At 40.4% G+C, this 14,427-nt stretch overlaps 1 protein-coding gene across 2 annotated transcripts; it reads right to left on the bottom strand.

Moving 5' to 3' along the window:
• Positions 1–319: 319 nt before the first annotated feature.
• sh3gl1b (SH3-domain GRB2-like 1b) lies at positions 320–13,831 on the bottom strand. 2 transcript variants are annotated; one of them, XM_034582866.1, is made up of 10 exons: positions 13,746–13,831; positions 9,093–9,161; positions 8,202–8,274; positions 7,970–8,113; positions 7,726–7,859; positions 7,458–7,616; positions 5,244–5,347; positions 4,999–5,132; positions 4,276–4,323; positions 320–3,034 (listed from the first exon to the last, which is right to left on the bottom strand). In XM_034582866.1, exons 1-10 carry the CDS (start codon positions 13,788–13,790, stop codon positions 2,841–2,843), a joined length of 1,104 nt encoding a protein of 367 aa, XP_034438757.1. In that variant the 5' UTR covers positions 13,791–13,831; the 3' UTR covers positions 320–2,840. The 2 variants fall into 2 exon arrangements, with proteins under 2 accessions (XP_034438757.1, XP_034438759.1); XM_034582868.1 differs by lacking the exon at positions 4,276–4,323.
• Positions 13,832–14,427: the final 596 nt, after the last annotated feature.

Here is a 14,427-nt window from a genome sequence, read left to right as displayed (position 1 = left end):
CCTTGAGGGTTCACTTACACTCAGGATGAACTGATTAGACTTGAGTGGTCAAAGGTTGAGATCACAGTAGCCTCTCAAATCATGTTTTTAGCCTCTTACAACAAATCTCAAGTTTACTTTTAGGGACTGTCTTTGAATTTTGACTAGTTGTCACTAGGTTTGATATCATTGGTCAAATGTCAATGTGACCTCATGAGTCTGGAAACAAAATTGTGGCAGTAATTCTAGTTTTTCATTTTGTATATGCTCTAGTGAATTTAATGGATTTTCAAAGCCATGATTTGATGTCAGACGACCTCAACATTGATCAAACACAACACATTTTTCCTTTTTGTTTATTGTAAGAATGGGTGGAGTTGGGGGGGAAAAGAGAGAGGCATGTACAAATACTTTGATAATAAAAGACAAAATATTGCGGTTAAATTCTGTACTCATGTAAAAAGGCAACTGAAATCTAAGACATACACTTACAAGGTGTAACATAGGACTACATGCAGAGATTAATTTAAAACGTTTTAAAGGTCTTATATATAAAAAATAATACTATAGAGAGCCAGAGTGATTTTATGCTGTTCAAAAGAGCATTTAAGACTGATTAAACAAATGCATAGCCCTTTCAAAAAAGAAATCAGTGGGACATTTTTTTTTTCACACAAGGTTTAAACTCTACACAGAAGCAGTTTCCACCGGTGGTTTGTGGACAAAACGTCACATTATCTCAACACAACATGTTCAGGAAACTGCTGTAGTGTCATAAATGTGCACACATGTGCACACATGCATTTCAACTTTACACAGGAAAAGTGCCAATGGCTACAAATAAAACCAAAAGTAGAAAAGAAAATAAACTCAACCATTGTCTTTTTTAGGTAGCTAGGTTAGGTTTTGGTTGCTGTATTAGTTGCGGTATGTTCTCCCCTTTCTTTTCCGAAGGCACTCACACAAAGCTAACAAGGACTTTTGTTTTTATTACAGTGTGACCCAGGCAGCACCTCCTACAGTCTTTTAACTTTGCCCTGAACTTGATACAAGCAATGAAATGTTGTACGATCAGAGATGTAAACATATGTAGACGAGGACCAAACTAACGTCTGGCAGCGTGGAGTGAAGGACAAACACAAATAACAGGGGGAATGTAGCAGACACATTCAAATAGTATTTTTTCATTCATTAAAACTACCCCCCGAAGACAATCGGACTGATTACACATGTTTGGTAAAGATTAATTGGTAAAAAGGGTTCTCCACATTATACCAATTATCATTTTTCCCTTGATGTTTTCCCTTTCACTCCAGGTGTTTCCCTCATACAGTACAGTGTACTAGACTCCACATGCAGCTTGTGCCGACTGTGACTCGATCCAAAACAAGAAACCAGCCTTGTCTTAATAGATTAAAACACCAGTCTGAATCAGCCCATTACACTAACAAATAAATCAAATCAAAGCAGTCGTCAGTGATCAGAATAACAGGGGTCGTTCAAACGGCTTCAAAGCAGAAACGAGGTTCACATTCTCAAACACATGAGGGCAGATAGAAACAGAGGGACAATCGTTGAAGAATATGAGTGAGAGAGTCGCTGCCAGCAGCGTCGTCTAGTCAGGCACTGCAAGGAGTAAACAGGTGCCTACAACAGGGCTCAAAAGACAAAGGGCGTAACATGATAACACAAACAGACCCAACACTACATGAATATATGGCTGTTTGAGAATATCCGAGCGCACTAGGCGATATGTTACTATTACATTTTATAAAGACTTTTTGGCTCTGTCTTTTCTATCAAACAGACTAGCAGACAAACGAATAATCATTCTACACACACTTGCCTTAAGTGACAAAAAGGTGCAAGGTCTGCATTAAAACTTTGGGTCATTGTATAATGGCGAAGTAAGTCTGTCACACACACATCAATCTCATCTGAGGACCAAGGTGCAAGTACATTTTCTCACATATTCGGTCCGTCTACTTTTAAAAACTACTGTGGTGAGCTGAGACTAATACCAATCAAATACTGAAATGATAAGAAAAAAACCTGCTGTTGTCTTGTGACGCTACTGTAGCATCATCAATGCACAGGTGAGAAAAAGAGCGTTAACAAAACGTGGAAACTGTCTAACTCACAAATCTGAGATACATTTTGACTCATCTTTCTCGTTAAAAATGCGAAACAGTTTTCTTTTTATTTATGTTCATGTGCAGTCACATTTTAGTTTATGTGAAAGTAATTCTAAGTCACGCCAACAGGAGGCAGCATGAGCTGCTGGCCAAATCTTCTTAAAGACAAGATAATCGTTTCTCAATTTTGAAATGAGAATGATTTTCAGTCAGGTTACATCAAACATATTAATTAACTGTGAGGTTGGAGTTGGCCTCTCCAGTCTGAAAACGGACTTTGACACTGGTGACCAACCTGAGTTTCAAACAGTTGTAACTGTAGTTGCACAAAGACAATAATATAAATGCATCATTCCAGTCCTCAGATTCAACACAATTCTCTTTACTATATCAGTAATTTGTAGTTAATGAAAAAATATTGCTTAGAAATGTTTCATCAGTTAATATTTCCTACTGTCGGATAACAAGTGATGACGTGTCTTGTCCATCTCTAGATCCTTTTACCTTTGGGTGAAACAGGTTGAAATTCTTCTCTGGACTCTGAAATGTAACCAACTTCCCCCAGAACAAGATGACAAAAAGTGCTCGTCTGTGGTCACTGGTGCTGAAGGTGAAAATGAATCTTCTGCGGATCATCCCTCGGCTTGACTTTCCTCCCTCTCTGCTATTTCTACTTGCTCTATCCATCTCCACCAGTCTCCTCTCAGCTCTCTCGCTCTCTTTGTATTAGTGTGGCAACGGGACGAGGACGTCGACATAGTTGAGGGGGAAGAACCCCGACTGGCCGTTCAGCATGCCCTCGTACCAGTTTTCGTCGATCTGATTGGTCAGGGTTATGATGTCGCCCTCACGGAAGCCCAGCTCGCCCTCGTTCTCCGGATCAAAGTCGTACAGCGCCTTACAGCTCGGCTGCTCTGGTGCTGAGGAGACAACAAGCAAGGGGAGAAAATAACAACATGATGGAAAGAGAGGTGGAAGGATTCAGCTCACACAGTGAAGAGCCACAGCAGCCTATCAAAAGTCACATGGTTTTGTACACAAGTAAAAACATTAATATTAGTTAAGGCAGATCGACTGCAACACAGCACTGCAAACAAGCTCAACAGCGCTGACAGATTTTATCCATGACCAAAGACATCCTATGACACCAGGTTTGTGTGGGACTTTTCTTCTATTCGTTCTATCTGTTCCTCTGTTACTTCTCACAGATCAGCAGAGGAGAATGAGGCTCCAAACACAAGCTGGCCTTTTTTTGTCGCCAAACAACTTTCTCATTGTGTCAAGTCAACCCCACAGACTGCTGGGTAGGCGAGAGAAGGGGAAAGTGTTGATCTCATTCTCTGTGCTTTTCTCCTTACTATGTTAATTTATAAAGCCAGAAAAAATGTACTTAAACACTTTGTACTATTAGAGACATTACTCCAAAGGTAGGTTGTATTATGAGAGACTCTTCAGATGCTAAAAGAATCAGTTTATTCAACGTGCAAATTGCGAGACATGAAAAAACAGGGTGTCTACAGATATATACAAGTTGAATATAAGATTAAGATTTAAGACCTTTTTTAATAGCACAAGCAATGAAATATAAGGCCAAGCTTGCAAATCAGTCAGTTCATTAACGAGCTAGCAGCCTGACAAAAAAGAAATTAGTTTAACACAAAGCTAACCAGGTATCAGCTAATGATGCAGCGCATATCAGAACCAATAATTCTTCTTCTTTGGTCCAGCATAAAGTACACAAATCTTGTATTTCATTATTTAAGATTAGTCTCCCCTTAATGTAAAAATGACCCCTAAACAGTAGAATGTATGTACAGTATAATAAATAAAGAGAATCTTGATTTTTCTTTTGTGTCAATAAAACATTAAAATTAAATATTGCCAGAACCAGTCACTGTAGAGCTGTTAATACTTGTCAGTTAAGTCAGGTTACAGTATCAACAGCACAAGATGTGGATTTCATACAATGTCACAAACACACACACACAACGCTATTTAACTACACTTGCACAATCAACAACCAATTTTGTGCCGAGCCAGTGAGCGGCAGCTTGTAGCGAACTTCATACGTCTCACGCCAGAAGCTGCACAAACAGACCGTTTCAAGACCATGACTGAAAGTGTGACAGCGAAAAAATGGCCCACACAATCTGGGACTCACACAATCTGGGTTTGCGGAAGGACAATCTGGCTGAGTGAAAAGACGGCTCTGATGATGTCACGGGAAAAAGAAACAGGGTCAGTTGGAGAAAGGCCATTGAGATGACAGGACAGGACACACACACACACTCACTCACTCACTAACGGGAACCCCTCCCCCTCACACAGACACACACACATCCATTTTCTCATGGTCAACAACTGAGAGCAGTTGAGAGTCAAACATTCAGAGCATGCCAGCACTTGAAAAAACCTCCAACTGGAGAAAGATAAACAAATGTGTGCTGAATGTTTTTGACATGTTTGTGCACAGTGGTTACAGATCTTCAACAATCAATTGTTTTTACAATTTAACTTTCTGACCGATTTTTAAGAAAGCAGGAGTGTTACTTTGGCTTGGTGCATTTTGAGTCTGTGTGTAGAAACAGTTGAGTCTTGTTGTGGTTATGTGGCAGCTCTTCTGCACATATCCTGTGTAGTTCTTTTGTGTGACTTAGAAAGAGTGAGTGTCGGGGTGAAAACAAAAAATGCCGGACAAAGTTTCTACTGTTCTTTGTCTTGTTCTCTGACACCAACTGTACACTCAGCCACTTCATCATTTTAACTTTAATGGTTAGTTTTATATTATTTTACAGAAGCGTTGGTTAAAATTACAAAATGTTATTGGTCTCCAATTCATTTTTTAATTTGTATGTGTTTTTAGAGCCTTTCAGTTGTTTCTTACCTGAGTTACATGAAGGTGGAGGTGCCATTGATGTTGAGTATCCGCCATTTGAATGGTTGTCCTCTCCAAAGTCATAGATAGGTTTGGGTTTGGGTGTGTATTCACGTCTCGGTTGAGACTGAGCCTCATTCATCCTGTTTAAAAAAAGGATAAATGGAAATGAGACTTGCATCATGAATAATAAATACAAAGCTCCGAGCTGCACCGTACAGTATGTTGGTATTTGTCGAGTTTTATTACTGCACCTTTCACGGAGTTTGTCAGAAAGCTCATCCAGCACCTGCACAGCCTGTCTGTGGTACTGCAGCTGAGACTCCACCAGAGACGAGAGCTGGCTCACCTGCTCGATCTACACACACACACACATATATATATATATATGTAAGACAATCAATGCTTAATCATATGCTGTGTTACCAATTCCATAGGATAAACTGTCCCAAATAATACAGATTACACTGCACCTTCAAGAGACATTATCATTAAGATCATGTGTAATAAATATTGTGAACATTTGTTTGACAGAATAATCATAACTCATGGTCTGCTATGCTTTTTTGAGCATTTAACCTCATCTCAAGATAATACTAAATTAGGATTATTTGATCCAACTTCCGTTTGCACGGTCAAAAATCTTTCTCACTCAAATTTACCCATATGTGGTAGTTATAGGAAACAAAATGAAAGAGACCCTGCAGAGTGAAAACAGGAAACATGGAACAGGCTGACTTCCTCTTGGTAGTAGTAGTCATATTCACATTGGCAACTTGCCCTCAATTTTACTAATCCCCTGCTGAGCTGTTGTGTAACAAAAACACACAAATCAGTTTAGATGTACAGGCACTCTTCAGTAGGTAAAACTAGCTAAAAACGTGCAGTCTAATAAAACAATAATAAACTTTTTTTGTCAATGTACTGACACGGTATTGTTCCGTTATACTGACAGGTGTCTCTATTATTTTGTCCACCCCTTTAGATCGAAGAACGTCAGCCAAAATAACAAAAACGCTTCTCTGTACAATGTAAAACAGTTCAACAACATCCAAAGTGGTCAGAGTGTTGAATCAATTCTTCTCAGTTTCCACCACAGACTATAAATAAAGATAGAAGCTGCACCTCCATTTCCTCCCACTGTTCAAAACTTAAGCCAAAATATTCAGTACTTAAAGTGTACAAACCCAACCTGATCTTTTTTAAGATTACAGGTACATGCACAGTAAATACAAAGTCAACTACATAGCTGAGCCAATGTGACCGAAACTGACCCGAACCAGTTATTGTCAGAACAGGGCCCAGCGTGCTCAGGTCAAGTATCCACACTGTAGTTGTACCAACAGTAATGAACTGGCACCTGAGAGAAGGATCTCAGCTGTTCTGTGCTCCTGTGCCCCCCCACGTAGAGGTGTGTTCACTGGCTCTCATGTACAAAGCAAACAAAAGATCTCACTGCTGAAACCAATGAGTGATTAAATGTTATAACTGTTCAACTACAGCTATGTAAAGAATGCTTATCTGCAGTGCCAGTGTTGTTTGTGCTGAATGGGTGTGTTTCACTGATCTTTACACGTGAAACTGTAGCTGTGTATTTGTCATGTGGGTGTGCATTGGACAGAGGCCTTCCACAACAAAAGCTCAGGAAAAGTCTACAGGGAAGCAAGCGATAAAATGTTTGACATGATAGTCGTAGCAATAAATATAACACGAAGGTCTAGGCTGAGAATAATTGCCCTTTAAATGTTTCTTATTACGAGCTACATATTAGGGACTTTTTCCCTTTGACCTGATCTTAAAATTGCATAAAGAAACTTCAGATTCCGTATTTTTAGACTACAATTGTAGATTTCTTTCCACTGTGTTCAAAGAAGGTAGATGTCACCAATGTCACTATAGCTGCTTTCAGACATACACTGGACTCTGCAGATCTCCGGAGGAGGCACATGTTTGAACGCAAATGTCCAAGTGAGACGCTAGATCACAAGAAGTTTCCACAGTAGAATTTAGTCGGGAGGAGCGAGATTTGCCGGAGCTGCCTCACAATTCTCTGTTTTCTCTTCTTCCGACAGACGAAGATGTCAAGAGTTTGTGGTGATAAGAGCTGACAACAGTGTCAACATGAAGACATGATCTCAGCAGTGGAGTCAATATGTCGCTTTCTGCCTCTGTCTGTTGCACCCGGCTGCTCCACCTCTCGCCTGAATAATGCAGAGGATTTGATGCTGTTGTGAACGCCTCTGTGCAGAGAACCTCCCGCTGCATTGTGCATGTGTGAAAGGTAAACTACGGGTAAACTCCAGAGACAATTCTCTGGATTTTACCAGTAGGTAATGTCTGAAAAGGGCTTATGTTAAATATAACTATAAGAATATATTTGACGTCTTAAAGGAACTGGTCTTGAAATGATGCCTAAAAGGATAAACACTACAACACCACACACTTAACAGTAACAAATAAATCCTCACATCAGTCTCCAACAAGTTGTACATGCTGGTCTCGGCCACTTCCTTTGACTCGTGAAACTTCTCCAGGGCCTGTCGAACCTCCTCATCTGGGATCTTGCCCTGACGCTTTTTCTTGTAGTCATAGTCCAGGCGACGACCCTCAAGCTTTTTGAGGTGGTGCTAAAGAAATCAGAATGGAATGATAGAGGAAGGTTTTTCGGATTTCTTTTCACATCAGACCATTAGAGGGTTTCCCCATCGTATAACAGGCTCTTAGTGTTTCAGATACCTGTATCTCTCTGAGGTCTTTGTCACAGAGCCCTTGCAACGGATCAATGAAGTTCTGCTTAACATCGATGTCTAGAGAGTCTTTGACTTCTGCCATTCTCTTCATGGACTCTCCTACGTCTACTAGTGCTCCACCTAAACCACACAGACAGAGATTAAAGACTCAGTGACATTAGTGCATTTACAGTTTAAAGCATTTAAAGTAATCATAGCTACACCAGACCACATGTTCACAAACATCTTACCAAAGTTCGTTTCTTCTCCCAGTTCCCGTCCGTATTTGCCCATACACTCTCCTAACAACCCCTCAGCCTGGGGATAACCTGGGTTCTTCACCTGACCACGAATCTTTGACATGGTGTTCAACATGGACAGTTTGGCCCGAGATGCTGGGGGAGTAAGTTATAACAAATGTTAATCACATAGTTTAAACCATTTAAATACATGTACATGCATGTAAACAGATATTGTTCTCACCTGGGTTGGGCTGAAGGTACTCTGATGTTTTGGAGATGACCTCCACTACTGCTTTACTGGTCACATCTACTTTCTACATAACACAACACACAACACACACACACACACACACACACACACACACACACACACACACACACACACACACACACACACACACACACACACACATCACAAGAATACAACTACTGTAGTCACAGAACTAACAAGAATACTGACAGGCAAAGGAATTGTTCTGTTCAAAGGTGTATGCGTGCACTTTAAGGTATTTTAAAAATACATATCAATATGTTATTTTGTTTTACTTTATTTTCGAACGCATTTTTTCTCGATAGGACAGCGCTACTGTGAAATGGGGAGAGAGTGGGTAAGACACACAGCTGGGGCCGGGTTCAAGCCGAACCTGCAGATGATGCAGGAGGACCCAGGCCTCCGTAAACATGGTGCACCCTAGGTCACCAAACCTGGGCTCCAGTGCAAAATCTTATAATTGGTTGTTGTTTTTTGTCCAAATATTTAATTAACTATATTAGAAGACTAGATGTTTGGCACCAGTTAATTTAGGCTTTTTTAGACAAAAGACATGTACCGTTTATTGTGTAACTCACTGATTTTCTGTTCAAGCAGCTGATCATATCTTCTTTACTCTAAACATTACAGCTATTTAATGGCATTAGTTTTCAATGTCATCAACACAATTTCTTTATAACCACTGAGGTCAGAAAATTTGCTCCACCAACCAAGGAAGACATGAAGCTTTAAATTAGTTGCACACATCAAGAAGTCCCACAAAAAACACCAGCATGTTTGTGTACTGAGGGAAACAATCAGGCTCACAGCTTGGATTAAAGACGTTTCTTATTTAAGACCACAGACAGATGCCTCTCTTACCCGTTCCAAGTCTCTGAAGTCATCATCTAGTTTTGTTCCTTCTGCTCCTCCGACTTTCTCACTTACCATCTAGAGGGAGAGAGAGAGACGAGTGCAAATGAATTAATGCCACTCATGAGGTTCTGATTTAAGGGGGAAACGAGCCTAAGCTTATATCGAATTTAGACGTCAACATGTTTGCTCTGTGTAGGAAATGCAATCATGGACACATCTTTTAGGAACATGTATGGGAGGAACGCAGCATACAGTAATGATTGTGCAAATCTAGCCGTTACACTAACTCCTCTGGTGACTTAAACAAGAGTTGCAGCAAAACACTAGAAACAAAAAATCCACATGACAAGTGATTCACACTTTCCTTGCTTTACACTTTGCAGGATGAAAAAAAACTGGACCAGCTCACTCCATTATTTCTATCTCAGTAAAGACAATATGCTTCAACTTAAGCAGACTGAAATATTTTGATTGAAAGCACATGTATTTCCAGTGCGATCTCTCAGCCACAGAAAAAACCAAAAGAAATGGAAAACAGACGCTTTCCTGTTCATGTACAGTATACGCATGGCTATACATGATTTTTTGGCTAATCTTTAGAGTGACGAGAAGTGTTTGTCCCTTTTTTAGAGACAGAAATCAACAACAAAGAACATTTGCATGTACTGCTCTGACAACTTAACATAATTAAAATCTTATCTTGACTGCTGTGTCCATGAGCTATGTAGAATGAGCAGAAACACAATTCCCATCCATTGCCAACACTCAGATCATAAAAATCCTACACAACTACAGACGTTGGTTGCAATTTGTAGACTGATTCTACAAAGGCAAAAGCAAACCACAACAACTAATCTAAGCCTTTCTTGTGTTTATGCCATGTTTCCAGGCAAACTGACTCACTACACCTTTGTAGAAATAAAACTTCAGTCAGACCATGCCATGCTGTTATGAACCTGACTTGCTCTTGCTCATTGACGTTCTGAGGTAAGTTGTTACATCCCCAGTTAATCTTTAATGATGTTGCGCTGCAGCATTAACAGAGGGAGTATTTCAATCTGTCTAGACAGTTAATGAAACACCAAGAGAGAGATCCTGACAAAGGAATAAAGAAGTTAAATATTTTAGCCTTGTATCTGTAACCAGCTTGAAGCAGTGCCCTGACAAAGTTTCATATAATGCTCCGAGGCATGTTAACAGTGAGAGATTGTTTTGGCAAGTCGAACTACATTAAATTCAGAGAATGTATATTTGTAAGGCCTGGACTGCAATATATACAACTTTGCAGATTGCCAATATGAGCCTTTCACAAAGATAGGTGTATCAGCGTGTTTGCAGTTATGCACCAAAATGAGAACTTTATTTCAAATTTAATAAGAAATGCAGGAAAGATGTTTTAAGTGTCAAATATCAAGCCTCAATTACATGTCTTTGTCTTTAAGGTTGGATAATGACATCACATCGTTGACATTTTTGGAACGTGTACATATTGACTGATTGTTGTCAGAAAAATTTCATATCGATTTCTATCAAACGTAAAAAATGTATATTGGTCAGGCTACTTTTCTCCCCTGTCCTTTACTTCAAATTACCTAATCTACGATTGAGCAACAGCACTGCATTTCCTACATGACTCAAACTGCTGAATTGCTGTTGAAGGCAATTTTGCGATTACTGGAATAACCCAGACTTTGACTCTTACGAATAAAGCTTATTTGTGTTATGATGGGTGACATTCATATACCAGTACACAGAGTATACATCAACATGTGTTTATCTACTCAAAGATTCTATTATAACAAATAGAGTTGAGGTTACTCCAGCACCTCAGCAGCAGCTGACTGTCTTTAGCTTCACTGTCTAGTGTCAGGATATTGAGGTTATGTTGCTGAATCTCAGCTGTGTGCAGAAAGCACATGACAGGGGGCCTTAGGGGATTCAGGTCACAAGTAAAGATACAGCCTCAACTCTCAGTCTACTCAGCCACCGTCCAAGTAAAGTTAAGATTGCAGACTGCCGACCTTATACTTTTGATATCTTATCTTTCTAGGTACATAAACCAGCCTTACTTGATTAATTGAACTCATGATGATTGTTTCGTTTGTGTTATAAGCCACTAAACTTAAGATTTTAGTCTTTTTTTACTTTGGGAAGTAAAAAACATGAAATTATCAGAATAATCTGTTGGCCACTTAACACCATAGCTTTATTAAATGAGATCATCAAGTCCTCAGACCTGTGTAAAATGTTATTTACATGCACACAGGCTCAAATGAATGGAGCCTAAAAACATCCACAAAGGGTGATCATTGTGAAGTTTTGGTATAAACAAAACACAGCTACACAGAGAGATCAGTCTACTACAGGTATCCTTTACATCATAATGACAGGGTATTAGTCAAATGGTAGTACACTATCATAAGGCATAGTCCAAGCTCCTGTTTGGATTTAGATGACGTCAAGATTTCAAGGCACAGAAAAAGGTTGTCTGACAACCAAGATAAAGAGGGGAAGTAGCAGATTGGTGTAGATTCAAACAATTTTGACTCAAACATGATGGCTAAAGTTAAAGCCTTCATATGTTATAATAAATCTTAAGCACAGATTTGAAAAGGTAAACAGAAAACTTGTTGTTAGAAGCTGCACACTGCTGAGAAATTACGTCACTAACAAACCTGAAAACTAGGTCAAAGTAGGTCAAAGATGCAGAGTCAAAGCTGTGACACTGCAATACATGAGAAAATTACACTTCAAAAGGAAATGATGTTACTGTGACCAGACACCCAAAGTGAAGGTGTGATAGTGATTACACAGCCTTTCTGGTCCTATGTAGAAAGTTAGCCATTATCTCATTACATCAATGGACCTTAGCAACTGCTTTGACTATTAGATATATTGTTTAGATTAGATTTTGTATTAATAACCACTGGATATCAAATTGGCTGCTCAAAAATCTTGACTGTAGTTGTCCCGCACCGGTCTATTAACTGGCCGTCTCTGACAAGCATTTGCTGTTGTTGTCAGGAGTATTGAACTGAGGGTGAGGACAAGAACAGCAAGGCTCCGGTAGTAACCGGTAGTATGAACTGAACAGCTGATCAGTGAGAACCACAGATATAGTTTGTAATGTGTTGGATTTTAGCTTCGGATCAGCTGGTTCTCTGAGTCAGCATCATCTATTACAATATTGTAACAGACAACTTAAGTTCATCTTCTGGTTTCCTCTCCTCCAACCATAAGTTTACTCATTTTCAGTTCTACATTGAAACAGAAGAAGAACCAGGAGACGTTTCAATGCATAATTACCTTGATAAACTGCAAATTTACTCATAAAGCCAATTGGATACAGCTTTAAATCTGTCATCTCTATTCAGGACTAACATCAGCTCACACTGTCACACCTGAAACCCCTGAGTATCATCTTTTTGGAGCGTTTCAGTGCCCTTTGAATGTAAAATGTCGTTTTTTTTTTACAGATTTTGTTTAGTTTCTCAGAAAAACACAAGGTAATTTCCACAGCCAACTTCCTGCATGCCTCCAGCAGAAGAAAGTCAGAGCTATGTCAAGTGTTATTGACTCTCATGGAGTTTTGGCAAGAAAAGCAGCTGCATTGCAGTCAAATAAAGGGAAAGCACAGTCGTACACACTCCCCCCTTCTCTGCATCGCTCCTCAGGGTCAATTCTTCACGCACAAACCGTCTCCATCACATTTACTATTCATTATCACTACTTTCACTACCACCAGGCCTGACATGACAGCTTGTGGATCGGAGTTATTTTTCCTCACAGTCAAACCTACAGGGATCTGAGTGTGTTCCTGTCAGGAAACTGGGGCAGAAACCAAATGTCTTTCCTGCTTAGATCAGCAGGGGAAGGAAGAAAAGAAACTCCAAAAAAAAAAAAAAATCTCCGTCCCCACCCATAACCGAGAGAGCTGGCTTACATTAAAAACATCGGTGTTTTTCACCTCCATGAACAACACTGGCATTTCTAATTCTGAGGTATTTATATCTCATCTAACCCTAAATATTGATCTGACTCACTTCAAACACTAACACGACACACAGCTGGGAAATAATCGGAAAACTCAGAGGAGCTTTACTAAAACAGTTTGGATTTGACTGCATCAGCTTCACCACATGTTAACATTCTGGTTTAGATTAGTCACTACTTTGTCCTGTGTTGTTTTATAGTCGCTCACCGGGAGAGACCCTGAGGCAAACTACACCAAGTGCCAGAGTGTCTCTTGAATCCGAATCGTTGCACAACTGCATGAGAAAAACTTGAAACTACATACATATCGAATAGATGTGTGTGGTTATAGCTTGATACCGCTGCTCAACATAAGTTAAAGTTAGCTTAGAGCTAGTTCCACTGACGTTAACGTTCTAAAAACACTGCCTGTTAACTGTAATGCTAGCTGTAAAAGAACAGGGACGTCTAGATATAAAACAACCCTGATAGTTTAAACGCAGACCCGAGTTGTTGTTTTCTTGTTTCATGTAGTTAACACACAATAACATCCACATTGACACAGCGTTGATCAACATTAGCCAGCCACAGACCGTTAGCTACTCGTGCTAATGTCGAGGCTAGCTTGCTAACGCTGCCTTGACAGCCGCTAGCTAAAGAGGAGAAGAGAAAAAAGTTTCTGCAAACCTGGCTGGCTTTATAGAACTGCTTCTTCAGGCCCGCTACCGACATCTTGAGCCCCGGCTTCCCTCAAGCTCGGACGAAGTAGTAAAATGGGTCAACGACAGGAGCACGGCTCGCGGAGCAGTCGGTCAGGGAGAGGGGCAGAGATGTTTATCAGGAACCATAGGAGCGCACAGCCGTCACTCCAAGTCGGGACACGCCAACTGACCACGTCCACGTCGAGGGTGCCTCTCCCCCGCTGTGTGTCTCCTGGGGTGACGGGGCGAACCGTGGAGAAACAGAAACAGAAACAGAAACCCTCCGCTATCAGCAACACTGTCTCCGGACCTGGGAACACACCGACAGCTACTGACACACGGAGCAACAGACCCGCAGCGGCCACATTGGGGAAAAAAAAAAAAAAAAAGTTTCCCCCAGTTCACTCATCAGATTTAATATGATGGTTGAATTGGTGCACGCCGCCCCCTGCTGGAGGGAGCAGGTAATACACCCGCCTGTCTGCTGCTGGCCACATGTTCCCAGTCTCACAGAACAGAGGTTCACAAGTTTATCAACCCCCCCCCCACCCAAGGGGCCACAGACTTGGGACCCGCACCGACCCCCGGAGGTGGTGGACGCATACAAAGCATATCAATATGAGCTAGTTCACAAAAATACATCATGTCACAATGTTTCCTGTGGTGCT

The sequence above is a fragment of the Hippoglossus hippoglossus genome, chromosome 4 (genome assembly GCF_009819705.1).
Source record: "Hippoglossus hippoglossus isolate fHipHip1 chromosome 4, fHipHip1.pri, whole genome shotgun sequence".
Taxonomy (NCBI): Eukaryota; Metazoa; Chordata; class Actinopteri; order Pleuronectiformes; family Pleuronectidae; genus Hippoglossus; species Hippoglossus hippoglossus.
The sequence above is the reverse complement of the archived record's forward strand: the minus strand, read 5'-3'. Positions and strand labels throughout refer to the sequence as shown.

Coding starts and splice junctions, on each gene's coding strand:
- sh3gl1b (XM_034582866.1), bottom strand. CDS start 13,790: ATGTCGGTAGCGGGCCTGAAGAAGCAGTTCTATAAAGCCAGCCAG. Junction 5,348..7,457: donor ACAACTTGTTGGAGACTGAT/GTGAGGATTTAT, acceptor GTGTGTGTGTAG/ATCGAGCAGGTGAGCCAGCT. Junction 3,035..4,275: donor CTTCCGCAAACCCAGATTGT/GTGAGTCCCAGA, acceptor TTGTCTCCTCAG/CACCAGAGCAGCCGAGCTGT.